Source organism: Toxorhynchites rutilus, chromosome 3 (genome assembly GCF_029784135.1).
Source record: "Toxorhynchites rutilus septentrionalis strain SRP chromosome 3, ASM2978413v1, whole genome shotgun sequence".
Classification (NCBI taxonomy): domain Eukaryota; kingdom Metazoa; phylum Arthropoda; class Insecta; order Diptera; family Culicidae; genus Toxorhynchites; species Toxorhynchites rutilus.
The window spans coordinates 276,105,342-276,126,337 of NC_073746.1; the positions used below are offsets into that span (position 1 = coordinate 276,105,342).

At 40.6% G+C, this 20,996-nt stretch overlaps 1 protein-coding gene and 1 long non-coding RNA gene across 2 annotated transcripts; both read right to left on the minus strand.

Annotated features, from left to right (window-relative positions):
- Positions 1 to 6,670: 6,670 nt before the first annotated feature.
- Positions 6,671 to 9,380, minus strand: LOC129777935 (U3 small nucleolar RNA-associated protein 14 homolog A). Its single transcript, XM_055784539.1, has 2 exons — positions 7,984 to 9,380; positions 6,671 to 7,925 (listed from the first exon to the last, which is right to left on the minus strand). Exons 1-2 carry the CDS (start codon positions 9,262 to 9,264, stop codon positions 6,834 to 6,836), a joined length of 2,373 nt encoding a protein of 790 aa, XP_055640514.1. The 5' UTR covers positions 9,265 to 9,380; the 3' UTR covers positions 6,671 to 6,833.
- A 9,810-nt stretch (positions 9,381 to 19,190) lies between these two features.
- Positions 19,191 to 20,395, minus strand: LOC129777941 (uncharacterized). The gene is made up of 4 exons (XR_008743326.1): positions 20,162 to 20,395; positions 19,797 to 20,099; positions 19,551 to 19,739; positions 19,191 to 19,491 (listed from the first exon to the last, which is right to left on the minus strand). It is a non-coding gene; the product is annotated as an uncharacterized LOC129777941 (long non-coding RNA).
- Between the last annotated feature and the right edge of the window lie 601 nt (positions 20,396 to 20,996).

The following is a 20,996-nucleotide window of genomic DNA, read 5'->3' on the forward strand; positions in this document are numbered from 1 at the left end:
CGACGATAGATTTTTTTTAATTGTTGGCCATTTTGTTGATCTTTAGCAATCGCATCGAAATCGATTCCGGTTTTTACCCCATCAACTCGAGAAAAAAAAACATCCGCAACGATTGTTGTCTTTTGTGGCGATTGTCACTTGTGAATTCTGCTATGAATGCCAGATATCGCTCTTCGTGAGGTAGACGGCTATTCGGATTCGTGGTCAAAGCACAAGTCAATGGTGAATTCTCGTCCTTCCACTAAATGCCGGAAGTATTTCACTGCTAGATGTGCAGCAGTTAATTCTCTACCAAAAGTAGAGTGCTTTTTTGATTCGCAGAAAAATTTTGAGAGAAAAATCCAATGGGTTTCCAGTATTGTCGAACACAGCGCCCGCGGCTCTGTTAGATGCATCTACCATGAGCCCAAGAGGCTTTGATGCGTCGGGATAGTGAAGCAATGTTGCCTCGGCTAGCGATTGTTTGCATCGTTCGAAACAATGACATGTTTCTTTGTCCCATGAAAATTTTCTGTTATGGTTTTTTCGATTGTCAAGAATTAGCTTTCGTAACTGCTCTTGAACTTGTGCTGCATGTGGTACAAAATGTTTATAGACATTAAAGGGTGTGTCACATCAAATTGCATCACGGAAAAAACGCTGTAGAAATTCGCCCAGTAGACCGAACCTTTTGAAAATTTTAGTAAAATAAAAACTATTAAACAACTTTTGGCATTTTCTTTTTAGTCATACTTCGAGCCCAAGCCCGTATGCTCGCACCTTCCTCTTTACCCCGTCCATAAGGTTCTGTACAACATCAGGTTGTAGTTTTTTTTGAACAGAAATCCATTTTCTCTTGAAGTCCGCCTCCGATTAGACAACTTTTGCTTCCGGAGGGCCTGCTTCATAATCGCCCAATATTTCTCTGTTGGGCGAAGCTCCGGCGCGTTGGGCGGGTTCATTTCCTTTGGCACGAAGGTGGCCCCGTTGGCTTCGTACCACTCCAACACGTCCTTTGAATAGTGGCACGAAGCGAGATCCGGCCAGAAGATGGTCGGGCCCTCGTGCTGCTTCAATAGTGGTAGTAAGCGCTTCTGTAGGCACTCCTTGAGGTAAACCTGCCCGTTTACCGTGCCGGTCATCACGAAGGGGGCGCTCCGCTTTCCGCAAGAGCAGATCGCTTGCCACACCATGTACTTTTTGGCAAACTTGGATAGTTTCTGCTTGCGAATCTCCTCCGGAACGCTGAATTTGTCCTCTGCGGAGAAGAACAACAGGCCCGGCAGCTGACGAAAGTCCGCTTTGACGTAGGTTTCGTCGTCCATTACCAGGCAATGCGGCTTCGTCAGCATTTCGGTGTACAGCTTCCGGGCTCGCGTCTTCCCCACCATGTTTTGCCTTTCGTCGCGGTTAGGAGCCTTCTGAACCTTGTATGTACGCAGGCCCTCCCGCTGCTTGGTCCGCTGGACGAATGAACTTGACAAATTAAGCTTATTGGCGACATCCCGGACCGAACTTCTCGGATCACGTCTAAGCTGCTTAACTACGCGCTTGTGATCTTTTTCACTGACGGAGCATCCATTTTTGCCGTTCTTCACCTTCCGGTCGATGGTTAGGTTCTCGAAGTATCGCTTTAGTACTGTGCTGACCGTGGATTGGACGATTCCCAGCATCTTACCGATGTCCCGATGTGACAACTCCGGATTCTCGAAATGAGTGCGCAGGATTAATTCACGACGCTCTTTTTCGTTCGACGACATTTTTCCAAATTTACGAAAAATTGATAGTGAAGCATGGCCAACGTGATCTCTACACTCTAATCTGATTATGAGCGAAAGCTGAAGATATAATTCCTAAAAATTTTTACAGCGTTTTTTCCGTGATGCAATTTGATGTGACACACCCTTTAATCAATGCCAGGAACCGGCGCAAATAATTCACCAATATTGGTATCTTATATTCGAGAACAGCGCGAACACGTGATACAGTGAGACTTATTCCGTCCTTATCAATCAAATATCCTAGAAATTCAACCTGTGGTTTCGAAAAAACACACTTTTCGGCATTTATTATGAGACCGTTTGTTTTGAGGCCTTCGAGGACAACTTTGACGTGTTCATTATGCTCAGCCATGCTTGCTGACGCTATTCAAATATCGTCGATAAACACGATAACGAAGTCCAAATCCCCGAAAAGTTTGTACATGAACCGCTGGAAGCTCTGACTTGCATTGCAGAGGCCAAAGGGCATGAGCATAAAGTCATATAGACCGAAAGGAGTGATGACGGCCGTTTTTGAAATATCTGTAATTTCCATCGGAATATTATAGTACGCTCTGACAAGATCCAACGTAGTGAAAATGATTTTACCTTGGAATCTGTTGACAAGATCGTGGACGTAAGGTACGGGGTACCTATCATGGATTGTAGCTTTATTCAAGCGCCGATAATCGCCCACAAACCTCCATTCACCACTTCGAAGGGCGACATATTCCCATTTCGCACATGGTTCGGAACTCGTATTTTGCTGCTTGAAGTTTTTCTGGATGCATACGACGTGGCTTTGAAGCCACCGGAGGCCCCTGTGTAATTATATGATATGTGACATCGTACTTAACTTCCTGCTGAATCGATGACGGAATTAATATTTCTCGATACGATGTGAGCGCGTCTCGAAACGGATGTTGAGCGTCCACTGCAGTTATTCCATGGAGAGGCACTTCCAACAAACAACCAGTAGTTCGTAGTTTCGTTGTCTCGTCAATCAAGTGCCGGATTTTTAGATTCACTAGCAATCCAAAATGTGCTAATACAGGGTTTTCCAACTTTAAATTCCGAAAGTAAATTGAAATAAAACACCATTTTGGCATCACCAAAACGCGAAATTATGCGTCCCTAAAATTTCGTTCGCAATATGGCCATGTTCGGTCGTGTTGTGTGGCACGTGGCGCCGTCCTGCTGAAACCACATGTCATCCGTATCCATATCTTCAATTTGTGGTAAAAAAAATCGGTTAACATGCGACCATAGCGCTCACCATTCACAGTTACCGTCTCGCCGTCCTCATTTTCAAAGAAATACGGCCCGATGACTCCACCAGACCATAATGAGCACCAAACAGTGACTTTTGGCGGATGCAATGGCCTCTCAACAATCACGTGTGGATTTTCTGAGCCCCATATACGGAAATTTTGGGTGTTCACATAGCCACCGAGCTCGAAATGTGCCTCATCGCTGAAGAAAATTTGATGCGAAAATTCAGCATTTTGCTGCTGTTGTTCGTTCACCCAATCGACGTATGCCCGACGCATTCCATGGTCACCACGCTCTAATTTTTGTACCAGTTGGACTTTATATGGATGTAGGTGCAAGTCAAAATGCAAAATTCGCCACAATGATGTGTTTGACAAGCCCAATTGCTGAGCACGCCGTGGAATCGAAACATTCGGGTCATCCTCCACACTGGCAGCAACAGCAGCAATATTTTCGGCCGAACGCACATTACGATTGTACGCTCCCGTTATCGAATGAGCGTCCCCAGCCCGAAAGGAGTATGGAAAATCCCCTGACCAACACAACCTGCCATCAGCTTAGAACACAATAGAGCCCACAGTATTCCCCTTTGGACACCGATTGGATCTCAGCAGAAGCCAGATCGGCTTCAAGGGAATCCACATACAGTCCACTCAACACCAGCTGCAGCAGTCACTCGACAAAGGGAGTCAATCCTTCGACCTTCAGTGGTGACTGTACAACGATGATGCATAGGTTTCACAATATCCGCTACGGATCCAGTTTGTTCGAATTTACGCACTACGATTGTGTGCTCTGTAGGCCGTCCATGACGACCAAAATCCGTCCGTAATGCTCGAAAAACATTTGCCGGTTTTTCATCATTTTTATAGTATAATTTAACAAAGTTAACACGTTGTGCGATGCTAAAACGATGCGATATTGTAAAATGGCAGACATTCAACTAACGATATTACGCATTGGTTGACAGCTATGTCAAACGGTTGTCAGCGCAGGGCTGTATACTTTCGTAAGCCCGAAATGGAAAACTCTGTATATCCGCAACAATGATGGCAATATTTACATCTGCCACTAGGAAGCACCATTTGAAACATCGTCGAAGGCCGAGATCCACTGCGATAAATTTACTTCCATAGGTCTGTATTTTTGTTTTGTACGGTTTCGTACTGGGGTAGTCTTGAGACGTCGAATCTCGGCTGTAAGAACTTCCATTTCTTCCATCAGATTGGCGTAATCAGCATTCTGTCCAGCGTGTTGAGCTGGAATCTGAACAACTGCGGTAGTGGCCGTGGATGAAACGATCATTTTATCGGACATTTCTGCTAGTTTTTGCAAACTCCCATCGCTTATGCTCAGGACATAGAGGCGAATGAACTGCAAAGTTTAAAGCCTCTTAAAAACAAAGAAACAAACAATTATGCTCAGTACCACTCGAACGTTCTGCGGCATGCTTTGAAGGAGTAGCATCTTCATTAACGCGTCGTCGATATTCAATCCCGTGGAGCTTTCCTGCATCTTGGCGAGAAGATGTGTGGGTCGAAGATCAACCAAATCGCAAGAACCAAGTAATTGTTCGATGTTTTATTTGTAGACTGGAGAGACTTCAGTCACTTTTTCTCGGTATGATCAGTGATGTCAGATGAGAAAAACAAAAAACATTTTTAAAATTGATCAATCGATACTCTTTTCTCAGTGTCAAAATATTAAAAACATAACAAAAAGGAATAAGATTCATATATCTATTGGTTTCATCGATATTCGATTTCAACGATTTATCAAGAAAAGTTTTAAATCTATATGCATGTATTTCCAACAAAGTAGTTGTTTTAAATTACTCATTCTCGTTCAGTATGATGTAAAGACACTTTTCGTGCCGTGTTAATATATCAAAACAGTCATCTGGCATCCCTGGATATGAGTTCAATGTTTACATTTGGTTGTGCTGTTTGGAAAAGGCCCATTTGAAAATCTGTATAATCTTGCAATTACTGAATTGAATTTGACGATTGCAGGTTGGAGCATAAAGGGTGTGTCACATCAAATTGCATCACGGAAAAAAACGCTGTAGAAATATAATTTTTAGGAATTATATCTTCAGCTTTAGCTTATAATCAGATAAGAGTATATAGATCACGTTGGCCATGCTTCACTGTCAATTTTTCGTAAATTTGGAAAAATGTCGTCGAACGAAAAAGAGCGTCGTGAATTAATCCTGCGCACTCATTTCGAGACTAAGCTGAATTTGTCAAGTTCATTCGTCCAGCGGACCAAGCAGCGGGAGGGCCTGCATACATACAAGGTTCAGAAGGCTCCTAACCGCGACGAAAGGCAAAACATGGTAGGGAAGACGCGAGCCCGGAAGCTGTACACCGAAATGCTGACGAAGTCGCATTGCCTGGTAATGGACGACGAAACCTACGTCAAAGCAGACTTTCGTCAGCTGCCGGGCCTGTTCTTCTTCTCCGCAGAGGACAAATTCAGCGTTCCGGAGGAGATTCGCAAGCAGAAACTATCCAAGTTTGCCAAAAAGTACATGGTGTGGCAAGCGATCTGCTCTTGCGGAAAGCGGAGCGCCCCCTTCGTGATGACCGGCACGGTAAACGGGCAGGTTTAACTTAAGGAGTGCCTACAGAAGCGCTTACTACCACTATTGAAGCAGCACGAGGGCCCGACCATCTTCTGGCCGGATCTCGCTTCGTGCCACTATTCAAAGGACGTGTTGGAGTGGTACGAAGCCAACGAGGTCACCTTCGTGCCAAAGGAAATGAACCCGCCCAACGCGCCGGAGCTTCGCCCAATAGAGAAATATTGGGCGATTATGAAGCAGGCCCTCCGGAAGAACCCAAAAGTTGTCAAATCGGAGGCGGACTTCAAGGAAAAATGGGTTTCTGTTAAAAAAAAAAACTACAACCTGAAGTTGTACAGAACCTTATGGACGGGATAAAGAGGAAGATGCGAGCATACGGGCTTGGGCTCGAAGTATGAATAAAAAGAAAATGCCAAAAGTTGTTTAATAGTTTTTATTTTACTGTCTAAAATTTTCAAAAGGATCGGTCTACTGGGCGAATTTCTACAGCGTTTTTTCCGTGATGCAATTTGATATGACACACCCTTTACATTGCTTATGCAATACTAGTTAAGTGGTGAAACAATTTTTGAAAATAAGGGCGGAAAAGAAGAATACCGATCCTTTAAATCAACAAGGTGAACGAACACATCAAACTAACTAGACGATTCGACTGATTCATCGGCGAGCGCGGCCAAACGGTCGTCGAGTCAGACGAGCTACTCGTTTGTTTTTGGTCGAGCTCGGCTTCTGGAATATGAAAACAAACGAGACGAGCGCTCGTCTGCTCGTCTCGTCTTCTGGAATAGGGCCCTTTGTTTCATCTCTCGTAACCTGTGCCAGATGGAATATCGCCTCCGCCAGTGCGAATCCCATGTGTGGATCATTATTCCAGAAATCTGGCAACTTAATTGCCACTGCTACAATCCACCATTTTGTTTATTGGTTCGGAAAAAAGCAACATTATTCGATTGTCGATTTAGTTTTAGCGTTTTTTCGACTGGAGCCCGTTTCAATCACGTCGGGGTCATCAAATGTGGCTTGGAAGTGACGATGAGTAAATAACGCGACGAAATAAACCAATTAAATCTAACTTTATTTCTTTACATGTGTTTACATACGTGACGATACTTTTTGACAGACTTTGCAGACTTTGTTGCTAGGACAACTCATTGAATAGGGTCACCATAATACCCACAATACCATCCGTACAGGCTACAGATGTTTATATTAAATAAACAATTAACAAAATAAAATTATTCGACTTCATCTTTCTTCTCGAGAAATGCTTCGTATTTCTGAACCGCCTTATTGAACATCTTGCCACCCACTTTGAAGCTCTTGGACGCCTCTTGCAACAAGATATCCTTCTTCATCGGCTCGATAACGGCTCCCATCTTCGTTACAACCCGCGGTTCCACGAGCGTCGAATGCGCTGTTTCCGGAACAAACGTACGCCCAAGCGGTGCCCTCAACGAGGCCTCGTAATCTTTGACGCTCACAAACGGGAAGGGCAGCTCGTTAACTAAATGTGCCGTCAGTTTCTTATTCAATCCTTCCTCGTTTATAATAACCCGCTCCTTGTTATCATCTCGCCGGGGCAGCACCGGTGGAGCCTTAAACAGTTTCCGCCGATTTTTGCGGGTCTTCCTCTCGCTAATGCCTGCTCCGGCCCACGATCCCCAGCCTGGTAGAAACGTGTCCACCTCCTGGGGTTTTGTCCGGTTCCGCTCATCCTGCTTCTCCTTCTCGAAATCCGCTACGATATCATCATTTTCGAAGGCTTCCGCTATCGTAAGCTTCTGCTTCACTTCCGGATCCTCCTCGTCGGACAGTTCGCCTCCGGTCGTCATATCCGGAACCGCCGTCAATAGATGCTTCGATCGGATGGAAACGAATTGATTGGTGTTGATGAGGACCTCACTCGGAGTGGAAGAGGCCGACGGTTGCTCATCGTCAGCAAATACGGAGGGAATGACAACCTGTTTGGGTTGATCACTACCATGAGCAGTCTCGGCCAATTCCACATCCGCATCAGCGAGAGAAGCTATTTTCTTGAACTCTAACCCGGACGATTTAGATTTATTCGACTTGCGCAAGTTACCGTTTGTGTTAGGCTTATTTCTATTGGAAGGTCTTGATTTTGTTTGCTCGCGTATTTCTTCAATCTTCTGGGATGCGCGCTGCTGAAGGAGATGCTCCGCATCATCAAAAAGCTCTTCCACATTCAGTTCCTTACGAGTCGTATCGTTCTTTTTCTTCTGTGAGCCATTTGTCGACACTGCTTCCGATTCGTATATATCTTCCTCTTCCCAGGCGGATGTGGATATCGCTTTCGATTTCTTCACCTTAAATAGAGGAGAATCTATATTAGATTGTCAAATACAACATTTATTGAATACTAACCTCTTTTTTGAACAGTTCTAATTGTACTTCATCCTCAGATTCCTCAGAATCCTGTTCACTCTCTTGATCAATTGATTGCCTTTCTGGCTCCATCTCATCTTCATCATCTTCCTCCGCCTGCTCTTCGTTAAACCGTTTCATCTCCTCTTTGGCCTTATTTCGCTGCTCCCAGTATTTTCGATATCCACTGGTAAACTCGCGATTCGCTTCTGGCTCTTCCAACTTCCCAACCCAGGGATTATCATCACCATCCGCATCGACCTCCTCCTCCTCCCCCGAATCGGAAGAATCTTCGTGCAGCAAACGTTTCGCCATCAGTTCTTTCCCGATCGATAGCTGCTCAGAGAGCTCCTTCCTCACGTCCATATCGTATTGGGCCCTAATCTGCATATTCTTCGCCCACGAACCGGTGTTTTTGTGCCGCAACGAAACTCTCTCCTGATATCGTTGCTTCTCAATCAGCTCCAACTGTTTCAACGCTGCTTCCGGATCCGTCTTCTGTAGCTCCTCGAATTGTTTTATCTGTGCTCGAATCTTATCCCGTTTCATCAGTCTGTGGAACTTTTTGCTCTTGATCTTATTCATCCGTCGTCCTTTCGCTATTTTGTACGCCTCGCGCATTTTCTGGCGAGCAGCTTCCTTCCGCTTCTGGCGCAATTCCTCCAGTGTCAGCTCGTACTTGTCAACTTCTTCCACCGGAGAATCCTCTCCCTTGTACTTCCGATCCAGTTCCTCCATTGCCTTCATCAAATCCGACTTCACCCTGTACTGGGACAGCTTTTGTGGAGCCTTATGTTCCACCCGCAAATCTCCATACTGCAGAGGAAAAACAGTTTGCGGAGCAAAATCACTGGCAGTCACCACCGGCTCCCACAGGTCCAAATTCTTCTGAGCCTTACCATACAGAACATCCCGTCCTATGCGGTCCGCAACGGGTTTCGCCAGTGGCTCTTGCAACGTTTTTCTCTTTTTCTTTATCCGAGCAAGATCCTTCGCGACCTCCGTATTTTTAGTGGTCTTCTTGAGAAGCCCAAGCAAGTCACCCACATTAACGGTGCTAGACGATTTCTTCTGGTCGCCGTCACCATCGTCGTCTCCCGCTTCTGTTTGGTGTCTCTTCACCAGGTGAAACTCGGATTTGTTCACAGACGGTTCCGTACGGGACGCCTTCTTAATGTCCTGCGTTCTCACGAGACTGTTGATGCCGGCCAGCAGCTTCTGGTGGGCGCTCGCGTCCACTTCATCCTCCTGATCGGTCATTGTGTGATCAACAGAAACCATGGTTGGATGGATGTACACAATAGTATACCCAGATTTCGTAGATCCAAACGGAAAATCTTTACAGTACTAACAGCACGTGCGGAGTCTGTGCGAGTAGGAATAGTTCTCATCGGGGTACGTTTATTTACCTTTTTGACAGGATGATATTGACGACTTCACAAACACAAACCATGCACAAATTTGCTTACACCTGAGATGTTTCACTTTTCGTACCGGTTCAGCGATATGTAGTCCCAAGTGGTGAATTTTGTCTTTCAAAGAGTACAGTAGAGGCTGAAACAGTATGATGTACAAAATTCCACGCCAAATCAGCCATAGTTCCGAGCCACTCCGATTTTTCTAAAAGGTTGTACAGAGATTCGTCTGTACTTGAACATGTAGCAAATTGGACAGACCCAAGACGGGTCTATGGTACTAGGTGAGGCCGTTTCGTCACTAAGTTGGTTAGGGGAGCGGTATATGAAAACAGCACGGAAGAAAGCAGAAGGGGAATTTTTTCCTTGAAGTGTGAAAGAGACAGACTGATCACGAGCGAGCTTGGGCACAAGCTAAGATAAGATCAGACAATAGGGGGTCTTTTACGGACCAAATTTCTGTCAGTCGTTCTGATTTCTGATTGGTCGATTTCGATAAATTTTGTAAACAAAGTCGATTTTTCCAGTGTTGCCAATAAAAATAAATTACGTTGGGTTTGTATTGAATTTAGAAAAAAAAATGAATTTAATTGATATTACGATACTTAGTTTAGAGGAAATGTGAAGGAATTGTATACACGTTTTACCTAATTATTTTGTTACTATATTTTGATTGAATTGAAAAATTTATATATATATATATATATATATATATATATATATATATATATATATATATATATATATATATATATATATATATATATATATATATATATATATATATATATATATATATATATATATATATATATATATATATATATATACATCCATTTCATGTCAAACCGATAAAGTGCTCCTCAGATTTCCATGAAAAGTGGTAGTTTCTTTATTGCAAAATATTAGACCCGTATTTTTTATTTTTTCGTTAGGGTGACCTTTTCTTATTTTAGGGTGGTCCGAAAAATCATTTTTTTCAACTTTTTCCTAAAAGTGCCTTTTTTAAAAATTCATAACTTTTGAATCACTGAACCGATTTAGATGATCGATATATCAAATTGAAGCCAATTAATCTTTTTTGGAAAAATATTAGGCTTGCCAAGAAATCGAATTTTGTTTTCGTAACTATTGATTGTAGTTGTTTTTTGTTATTTTTATGTTTTTTGTTTTTATGTTTTTATATTTTATGTTTTTTCTTGAAAGCTGAGGATTTATTACATAACATATCTCGATATCAGATAGGCTTTTTTGTGTTTTTGAGTGACTTTTCAAAGTTAACCGGTCGTCCGTAAAATCATTTTTCCACTCTTATCCAAAAATAATTTTTTGCAAAAATTTATTACATTTGAACTACTGAACTGATTGAGATGATCGACATATTAAATTGAAACCAATAAGCCAATCTTTTTTGAAAAAATATCACACTTACCGGAAAGATAGGATTAAGTCGCATAGGTCTGGTCTAGTCACATAAGAATATTGAACGAAGACTTAAAACATGTTAAATTTACAAAATAATGACTCTAAAACGAAAAAAACACCTCTCTAGAACCCTCTTTCCAAGTTCAATACTTTTTTCAATATTTTTTCTATTAAAAATCTACCTCATTGGCTTCAATTAGATTTATTGATCATCTGAATCGGTTCAGAGGTTCAAAAGTTATGATTTTTTGAAAAAGTCATTTTTGGGAAAAAGTGGAAAAAATGAGTTTTCGGACAACACTAAAATGGAAATGGACATAAGTTTAGTTTAATAATAATCTATTTGGTTTCTGATACTAATATATTTTATTTCTACCATGCCATGCTCCTGCTATCAAATTTTCGTTTCCTTGTTTTTTTGTTTTCTCCGCTTTTTAAACGAAAAGATATAAATTTTTTTATAATGTCATTCCTTGTTTTTTCACAATGGAATAAAGTGGATGGCAAAACATACATTTCTCCTGCCATTTTCTTCGGCAAATCAGCTTCGTTAGGTTCCAAATGCTATTTCATATTTCGGAATAGAATTTCCATTGCTAAGAAGAAATTAAAAGTCTCATCATTCACTATGCAGATGGGAGAGTTAGAAGCTGTAGCTCGCAAATATGAAAAAAGAGACGGTTGATACAATCTAGGTTGTGTTTTGCTGACTACCAATCTCTTGTTACACTGCTGACATGTTCTTTCCCGCTGAATAATTTTTTTGATGATGAAACCAGCTATATAGAACAACGAATTTTGTTCTGTTCTGTCGAGAAAAGTTTTCGCTTCATCGACGGTGTACTCATAGTCGAATTCAATATTCATATCATCCACATTATCACTAGAATTAGATGAATTATTGAATTATTTTTGAATTACGTTTTGTATGAATAAAATGGCTTCCTAACGTTGTTTTGGTTGTATTCCTGCTCATATAATAAGATAGAATGTTTTGGTTCAATGAGAATCTGCATAACGCTGTAACGGTTGTCAGATTAGATTTATTTGCTAAAAAAAAATCCCAAATTTGTTTTGGAAACGATTATATTATAGATATGGGTATTTAAAAGACTTATTTTATCCTTTTAAAGCATATTTTTGAGATTGTCTATTTGAAAATATGCAATAATCATTGAATTCGCACCAACCAAATGTTACGATTCATTAAAATAGAAATTTGAAAAATCCGATATTTTATAATATTTGGCAGCTCTGGCATCTTCATGTCATGGCTTCGTTTTCGGACGACGAAGAAGAGTAAGAAGCCAGTTGTCTGGTCTTGTCTTAGGGCACAAGCGTATTGCGTTTTGTTTACAAACAAAACACAGTAGATTTCCAAGATGGCTGAAGAGTGGTTTTAGCAAGTTGGCCCACCTTAGGATATACTTCTACGCGCCTTGGACAGACCTATAATGCGACACGAATAATTGGACATTTGATCCTCTAATTGGATATTGTTGCAAACATCCTTTGTGCAAGTTCACAATGTATTGGCGATCTAACGTACACATCTACACCTAGGCGGCGCTGCGGTGAAAGTGATGATGGTTTTAAATTTTGCCATGTGAGCTTATGGAAGGTTTGTAGTTCTTTCCATAAATTACAATGTTATAATCATAAAAGATTATTTGATTGCGATGAGTTTGTAAGAAATTTAATTCTGCGCAATTTTATATATAACATGTTATTTATTTACCTCTTTCAGTAGTGAAAACTATAAAAAGGTTGACAATGGTTGAATTAAAGAAGGAAATTCGAGAGCACAATCAAACACAAGTAGAAAAATGCACGATTCCTGCATGTGAGAACTACCTTGGAAAGCCCGGAAGTAAAATATACGTGATTTGTTTTTGAGTTTTAGGTTACATTAGCATAATTTTCTTAGTTCAAAAACAAAATCCAGATGTCTCACCGATCGTTTACGTTTTGCGTTATACCAGGGACAGACATACAGCTGTACTAGCATTGTACGTGTACAGCGTTGTACAGGTACCATCGTAGCATGACAGACATACTTTGGTTGTACATTGCACCGCATGTCAAACTGACAATCAGAAATTCAACCAATTTTCACCACATGTTTCAATGAAAAAGTTGTTTATTTACCGTCTGAACTATCAAACACAACAAACAAGTTTCCAATCTGAGTTATTAACTCAAGAGAAAGTCAATGAAAAGAATATTTACCAAGTGTTTTGATTCTGTTTGTTCATGCTACCCACCACTAACCGTTTGTGGTGCTGCGCACAGTACCACTGTAGTCATGTACAACGGTGAAACAGGTCGGTACAGATACAGCGATTATACCGAGATGCTTGCATGGTTCTAGCGCTGTACATGGTGACAGACATACATTTTTCGAAGTACAGCGCAAGTACAGTTGTATGTCTGTCATAAGTATTATACCAGGGACAGACATACAGCTGTACTTGCGTTGTACGTGTACAGCGTTGTACTGGTACCATCGTAGCATGACAGACATACTTTGGTTGTACATTGCACCGCATGTCAAATTGACAATCAGAAATTCGACCAATTTTCACCTAATGTTTCAATGAAAAAGTTTTTTATTTACCGTCTGAACTATCAAACACAACACACAAGTTTCCAATCTGAGTTATTAACTTAAGAGAAAGTTAATGAAAAGAATATTTACCAAGTGTTTTGATTCAGTTTGTTCATGCTACCCACCACTAACCGTTTGTGGCGTTGCGCACAGTACAACTGTAGTCATGTACAACGGTGAAACAGGTCGGTACAGATACAGCGATTGTACCGAGTTGCTTGCATGGTTCTAGCGCTGTACATGGTGACAGACATACATTTTTCGACTTGTTGCTATTTTAGATAGCAACCCATTTTCGAACCGGTCGTTGCTATCATGGTTGCCATTATTTTTTCGCACCGATGGTTATCAAACGAGGATGTCTGTTTTTTGTTGTTATGATTGTTTCCTCCGAGTTTTGAGAAACACACGCGTAGTGAAAAGAAAGCAAAAATCACAATTTTTAAAACAACTCAACCTCAACCAACTCAGAACAGAGAGAATCAATTCAAAATTTTGACGTTTGCTGCACATAACAACTTTGCGATGAAGTTGCTACTGCGTTGCCAAATTTATAAACAGGCTGATACTCTGGGGTGCGTTATTATTTTACTAACCAGAATGGCAACTCCCGGTGTGGTTGCCAAGTTATGGTGGAGAGTTTCTTAATTGTGTTTCGCAAACGAATTTAGCAACTGGGGATGCTTTCGCATTAATGTTCTTACCGATTTCGCATTAAAATCATTGCGTATTAAAAGACTACTTGGCGTTGATGGAGGAGCACTAATTCATCCGACGTGATAAAAGGAACTAAAACGAATTCACACATTGCTTGACAAGAACCTTGTTCATTACTGATACTGGTACAGATACTGATTACATACTGACCCTTAATTACAATTACATGATTCTTTTATAACTTAATACTAATCATCGGAGAGGAAGCCGGACAAACATAAAAACAAACAAATTCATTCAGCGATCGAGTACAATTGATCGCTGTGAACGGGGTCATTATAAAATTTGTTTACTTGCGCTTCCGAGCGAGCGCGTCAAATTCGAGTGCAATGTGTCATTATTAAATTTCACATAGCACTCGATTCAAGGGAAAGAGAACATCAGGAGATAGCCGCGCGCGCATGAAATAATTCGCGTTGACGGCGGAATGGTGTCGACATCTAGATATGACATTAGTTTATGTGAGGCCAAATATTCTCTTTCAGATTAGTCGGCCTTAAGGCAATTTTAAATTGTTAAAATTTAAATGAAATTTTCTTCTTGGCGTTATTTACCTTCTAGAAGTACGTTGTTCTGACCCTAATTTAAACTATTTTCTATGGTTTTTCAAATGTTCTCACCAAAGCTCACCATTATATTTTAATTTATCTTTGGACACAATTTTTGTATGATATTTTATCACTACTTGCAATCGAAAGTGATTTTAATTTACATGAAGTGTTAATTTGATTTGGAAAAAAATAATTTTCATTCATTATTTTAGTTCTAAAAGTGCGTCATTTCTTCTGCAAACCCATATTGCCATGCCTACTACCCCATTTCGTAATACGAAGCTCAATGTCATCAACGCGGATAATGCACTTGAACTGCGTTCTAGATTTTATGCGGTAGTAAAGAAATTTGGGCAGTGCGTGCCCGTTTTGGTTGAGTCATATGAAAAATATAAAAGGCGTATTGATGAGTTAGTCATATGGAAATTATTTCAAGTTTATGTTTATTTGAAGTTTATGAGTTTGAGTATGACTAAATTACTCATCGGGGAAATAATTTGGAAGGATATTAAAACTGCGTATTGCTTACGCAAGAATGGAATAAAAATGAATTATGAAAGCGCGTACTGCTTATGGAATGGAATTCGGGATTAGTAAATGGTGCTCAACTAAGTACTAATGAAAATGACGCAAGTAATACTACGTTGAGACGGTGGAGTTCCTCTAGGAACGTTAGTGCCATATAAGAAGAAGGCAAGGGGTAATTGTTGGTATGCTACAATGCTCTAATATGATAGTGATTACAGTATCAAGTTTGGGACCCAAATTATGGCTCCAATAAGAAAGTCGCCACGAGACGTCGACACTATACCACTGTTATCGCGAATTTCCCGTAGACCAATTATTCGTACATGTAAAAATTTCAAAATGGTAAACAAGTGTCAAACCGGCAGTAATTCGTCGGTTCAACGTTGGTCTAACATATACCCTTAACATGTTTGAAAATGATTTATCTTTATGTATTTTGCTATCCGCAAAGCTACCAATACCGTGTAGTAAAATGTATCAATCGTTGGTAGGAATGTGTATTGCATCCGACATTCATTTTACACACGGTTGGTAATATATACAATATACAGAAAATATGTACATTACGCTAATGTTTGCATTACCAAAGATTTTGTAGCTTCTTTTACTAAGGACGTTTCTGCGTGTACTCAAAATCACAGTTTTTATTATAACACTAGCTGACCCGGCAAACTTCGTCCAGCCCAAAAAATAATTTTCGTTATCACATTCACGTTTCCTTACTAGGCGCACGTTCATGGGTCCAATCGCAGAACGGTTCATGGATTGATTTTCTAATCTACCCTTTAAAATTATCTTTTACTATAAAATTCCTAGTACTTCTACCTAAAATCGTCATTATAGTATCAGATTATTTTCAGACACAATTCTCGTTGAAGATTTTTCAGCCACTTTTTTTCCCCCTGTTGGGTGTGAACCAATGCGTCCATTATTTTGAACTATTGTGGTATACCCCTTTTTTATACTAAACTTCAAGCTTATCTACTACTTATTGATGAAGGAGTAGACTGAAAGCTATAGCGTGATAGGTGCCAATCAGGAATCCACAGCCACTTACAAATAACATGTTCCTCCGTTAAATGGAATAAATGTTTGATACAGGAAATATGATAGAATAAAGACATCCCTAAATCGGACAATTCCTTTCTTGAGTTTTGTTCTTATCAACACATTCGGTGATCCATTTTTATTTATATAGATAGAAGAAGATATAGGAGTGCGATTTATCACATTAAAATCAATTTCCACTTTCGAACATAAATCAATTTCGTTAGCGCAAATATCAAATGGACTAACAACGCTTGTTATTTTGTAATTGTAGAACATGCGAATTGAATTCTCCGAATTTTTCCATTATCCTTCAGAGTTATTCAATTGTCATGTTTGGTTGAAATATGTGTATTATTTTTACGAGACCCCCTTTCCATTTCACAGGAGGGAGGAATCATCATAGAGACATTTTTCGTACCCAAAAACCTCCAAATGCCAACGTTTCGTGCCCCCTAAACCCTTCATATGCCAAATATGGCTCAATTTGCTTGATTAATTCTCGAGTATACAGAAATTTGTGTTTCATTTGAATGGGAGCACCCCCTTAGAGAGGAGGAGGAGCGTCAATTCACCATAGAAACGTTTCGTGCCCCTAAAACCTCCACATATCGAATTTGTGTAGTTTATGGACCCGATACTGTAACGATTCGCACAGCACAGCGTTGGTTTGATCGATTTCGTTCTGGTGTAGTGGCTGTTGTAGATACACCCCGTACTGGTAATCGTCGTGGAAACCGATAAAATCGTTGAAATCATCCAAGTAGACCGGCATGTGAGCACTCGCTCAATTGGCCAGGAACTGGGTATAGACCATAAAACCGTTTGGAACCATTTGCAGAAGAATGGAATCTAAAAAAAAGCTGGATGTATGAGTGCCACACGAGTTGACGTAAAAAAATCTTTTAGACCGAATCAATGCCTGCGATGCACTGCTGAAACGGAACGAACTCGATCGATTTTTGAAGAAAACGGTGACTGGTGATGAAAAGTGGATCACGTACGACAACCTAAAGTGAAAAAAGTCGTGGTCGAAGCGCGGTGAGCCGGCCCAAACCATCGCCAAGCCCGGATTGACGGAAAGGAAGGTTTTGCTGTGTGTTTGGTGGGATTGGAAGGGAATCATCCACTATGAGCTGCTCAACTATGGCCAGACCCTCAACTCGGTTCTCTACTGTGAGCAGCTTGACCGTTTGAAGCAGGCGATTGAGCAGAAGAGGCCAGAAATGATCAATAGGAATGGTGTTGTTTTCCACCAGGACAACTCGGCCTCACACATCTTTGATGACCCGCCAGAAGCTATGGGAGCTCGGATGGGATGTCCTATTGCACCCACCGTATAGTCTGGACCAGGCTCCAAATGATTATCATTTCTTCCGGTTCATGCAAAACACTCTTGGTGATACTAAGTTGGCCTGCGAAAACTGTCTGAGTTTTTTGCAAATAAGGAGGGGGGGGGACGGTTTCATAAGGGGGGGGTAATGAAGTTGCCTTCTAAATGGCAACAAGTTTGCGAACAAAACGGCGCATATTTGACTTAAATTGGATAATTTTAAGTATGTTAAATAAAGCGTCAAATTTCGATCAGAAATACCACATTCCTTTTTCCCCAACCCTATATGAATCTTATATAAATCAAAAAATGATTTGGTGTCCGTTCCTCCCGATTTAACTTGAGAACGGAGCGACGAACTTAAAAGTCAGTATCAGGTTTGATGCATCTTAGTCTGCGTCAAGGCACCTATATATACCAGGTGAAACAATCATATGAAATGCACTTTCAGCCATTTTGGAATTGCTGTCGGTATAGTTCACAAACAGCATCAGAACGCTGCTGGAGCGGCTCTCTACAAACTGCAGTTACGCTTATTCGAATGATGGCTTTCTATGTTCGGCTTTTGCGAATTTATGTAAGGGGCTTAGAATGAAAGGGGTGTAAGTGATTTGATCGATTTCTCTACATCGACTTTCTCTTTTGGTCATAACTCAGCTGCAAACTCATTTCCCGATGTATTTGACAATGTGGAAGATTGATCAGAACCTCATCTACCGGATTCTATAGCAAACTCAAATAGGAACGTTTTTGCAGTTGAGTTATTGACTGAAGAAAAAGTTGATGAAGAGAAATCGATCAAGTCACTTACACCCCTTGCATTCTAGGCCCCTTATGTGAAAAAGAAGGGATAATTTTCTCATTATCATTTCCTCTACTCTCGCATGTAAAAATGCAAAAATGGCGTTTCGCCGGGTCAGCTAGTATTTTATAAATTCTTAAAAACTCACTAACTGTACCAAGAGTTAATAGGATGTCTAACCTACTTGATGGTATCCACACGGCCTGATATCAGTGTGGCCGTGAATTACCTGAATCGCTTCCAAAGCGGCATCACCGTCGTCCACTGGTGCCATCTGAAGCGAATTCTTCGGTACTTGCAAGGCACGAAGCACTTCAACTTGGAGTATCAAGGGAGTCCAAGAGCAGATCCTTTGGTTGGATTCGCCGACGCCGACTGGGGAAGCGATATCCTCGATCGCCGATCAACCTCGAGATACATTTTCCAATGTTCGGGAACACTGTCTGTTGGACCACCCAGAAGCAAGACACCGTTTCACTGTCGTCGAACGAAGCGGAGTACAGCATGTGAAGCCATATGAATGAGGAACTTGCTAGGAGAATTTGACGTTGTTTTGAGTGCACCGCTGCCCAGTCCACTTTGTTGTGCCTGATTGGTCCCAACAAATGGTGTCGACAACGGTACCAATATCGTGCCATTTTGCAATGATTTTGTCGACCTACCCTTCGTATTCGACAACCAATTACGAGCCAACACTGTGCCAATCTGGCACCACGTCGACCGGTCGCAAAATTGCTCGAATCTCATTATGGCTGAGTTAAAACAAAAATTGAAAAAAAACTTCGATAGAAATTATTTATTCGATATCCAATGCGACTTTATATAAATCGATACTAATACTAATATCATGATATATTGTATACTATCACGAATAATAACTATCCTACACAACACGTTACAACGAACGAAACAATCTTTCACTGGAGCATTCGCCGAATACATTTTAAGCATTCATAATTATCGTCCGATGATTATCCTATAATGACTACCGTAAAATTATTCGATGCGGCTAGAATGAAACTTTAGTCCAAATACCACCATTCTAGACTATACTTTGCGGGTGTGGACGAATCAGATCTTCACTAAAAAGTAAACGTAGAAAAAATAAATTGATTGCAATTGTTGTCCAATTGAATTTTACCTGAACATTCCTATTCAGTTAAAGTTTGGGATGTTGAAAGCATCATCTATATCATCAATAAGTGGGTTTAACGCGATCGTTGGATGCAGGTCCTAAAGCAGCTGCTGACGAAGCAGTTAGAAATTCAAGGTTAGGTAATTGTTACGATGGTCCATGCATCAGATGCTTTTTCTGCAACTGCGACGTTCTCTGAAATAAAATGCTTTTAAGCAAATAATTTATTGTATACATTAAATTGATATGCACATCTGGCTGCTACTGAATAACGCGCAATCGCTGATTTTATACATGTTCATTTGTTCCTCAAATAGTGAGAATGTTTTTTTTCTTTAAAGACTGATTGATCTGTATGCATTTTTACATAGACAGGTGACTGCAAATCCGGATGCATCCATTGCTACATCAATTATATCCATACAAGTCTGATTGAAGACAACAAAAGCGAAATAACCACATCAGATGAAACTTCGTTGGAAACATCCGTTGGCGATATTGTCTTTGAAATCTTAAATTTATTGTCATCACTTCACGTCCTTCGTTTGCTATTCGCTGAAATTCAAAGAAAAAGGCGTCAAAATATAAAATCCAATTGTTATTTGAAGAAAAATTACCTGTTTAAGAAAATTCTTCACTCAGTTCACTCTTTTCGCTTTTGTTTATTCGAATGACAGTTCAGTGAGAAAGAAGAAAGGGAATCGATGCAGTGATGCCGTTTCACTAAGTACTAGTTATCGTGTACTTTTATAGTTCAACTTATGGACAGTTTAGCCTGCGGGGATGAAAGAGGGGATTTTTTCCAGCACTTTACACCGTTCCGGTCGGTATTAGGTCCATAACCGCTCGAAAGTATAGTAGAGCGGGTGGTAATAAACGAAGACAATCAGTCGTGCATTCGCATTGCCGAGGTGTGTACGTTCAAGGAACAACGCTGCGTCTGAGAGGGGGTGTTGAATAACAGACACACGATCTAGATAACTAGATCAGTTTTCACTTTGACATATCCTTTCCCACTCTACATTGTTGTGTCGAATTGGTCCCAACAAATGGTGTCGACAACGATGCCGATATCGTGCCATTTTGCAATGATTTTGTCGACCTACCCTTCGTATTCGACAACCAATTACGAGCCAAGGATGTGCCAATCTGGCACCACGTCGACCGATCGCAGCACTGCTTGAATCTTATTATAGCTTTGTTTGTGTTCAAGAAAATTAAAATAAAAAGTGCAGAAAAGCGTTCTTTATAATCATTTTATTATACGCATAAGACGATAAGACGATAAGCTGATCATTCAACTCTGGTAATACCATCATCATTCGAAGCATCCTCCTCATTCAATTCGTTAACATCACCGGCTGGGATTTTCATACGTTGTAATGAGGGAGAAAGAGCGGCAGCAACAGCTGAAATAAAATAAATTTTAAAGTCTAATCTTCTATCGTCTTC

What these genes read in the sequence shown, in the direction of transcription:
- LOC129777935 (XM_055784539.1), bottom strand. Translation starts at nt 9,264, where the DNA reads ATGGTTTCTGTTGATCACACAATGACCGATCAGGAGGATGAAGTGGAC. An exon ending in TAGAACTGTTCAAAAAAGAG is followed by an intron (nt 7,926 to 7,983) that starts GTTAGTATTCAA and finishes CCTCTATTTAAG; the next exon opens with GTGAAGAAATCGAAAGCGAT.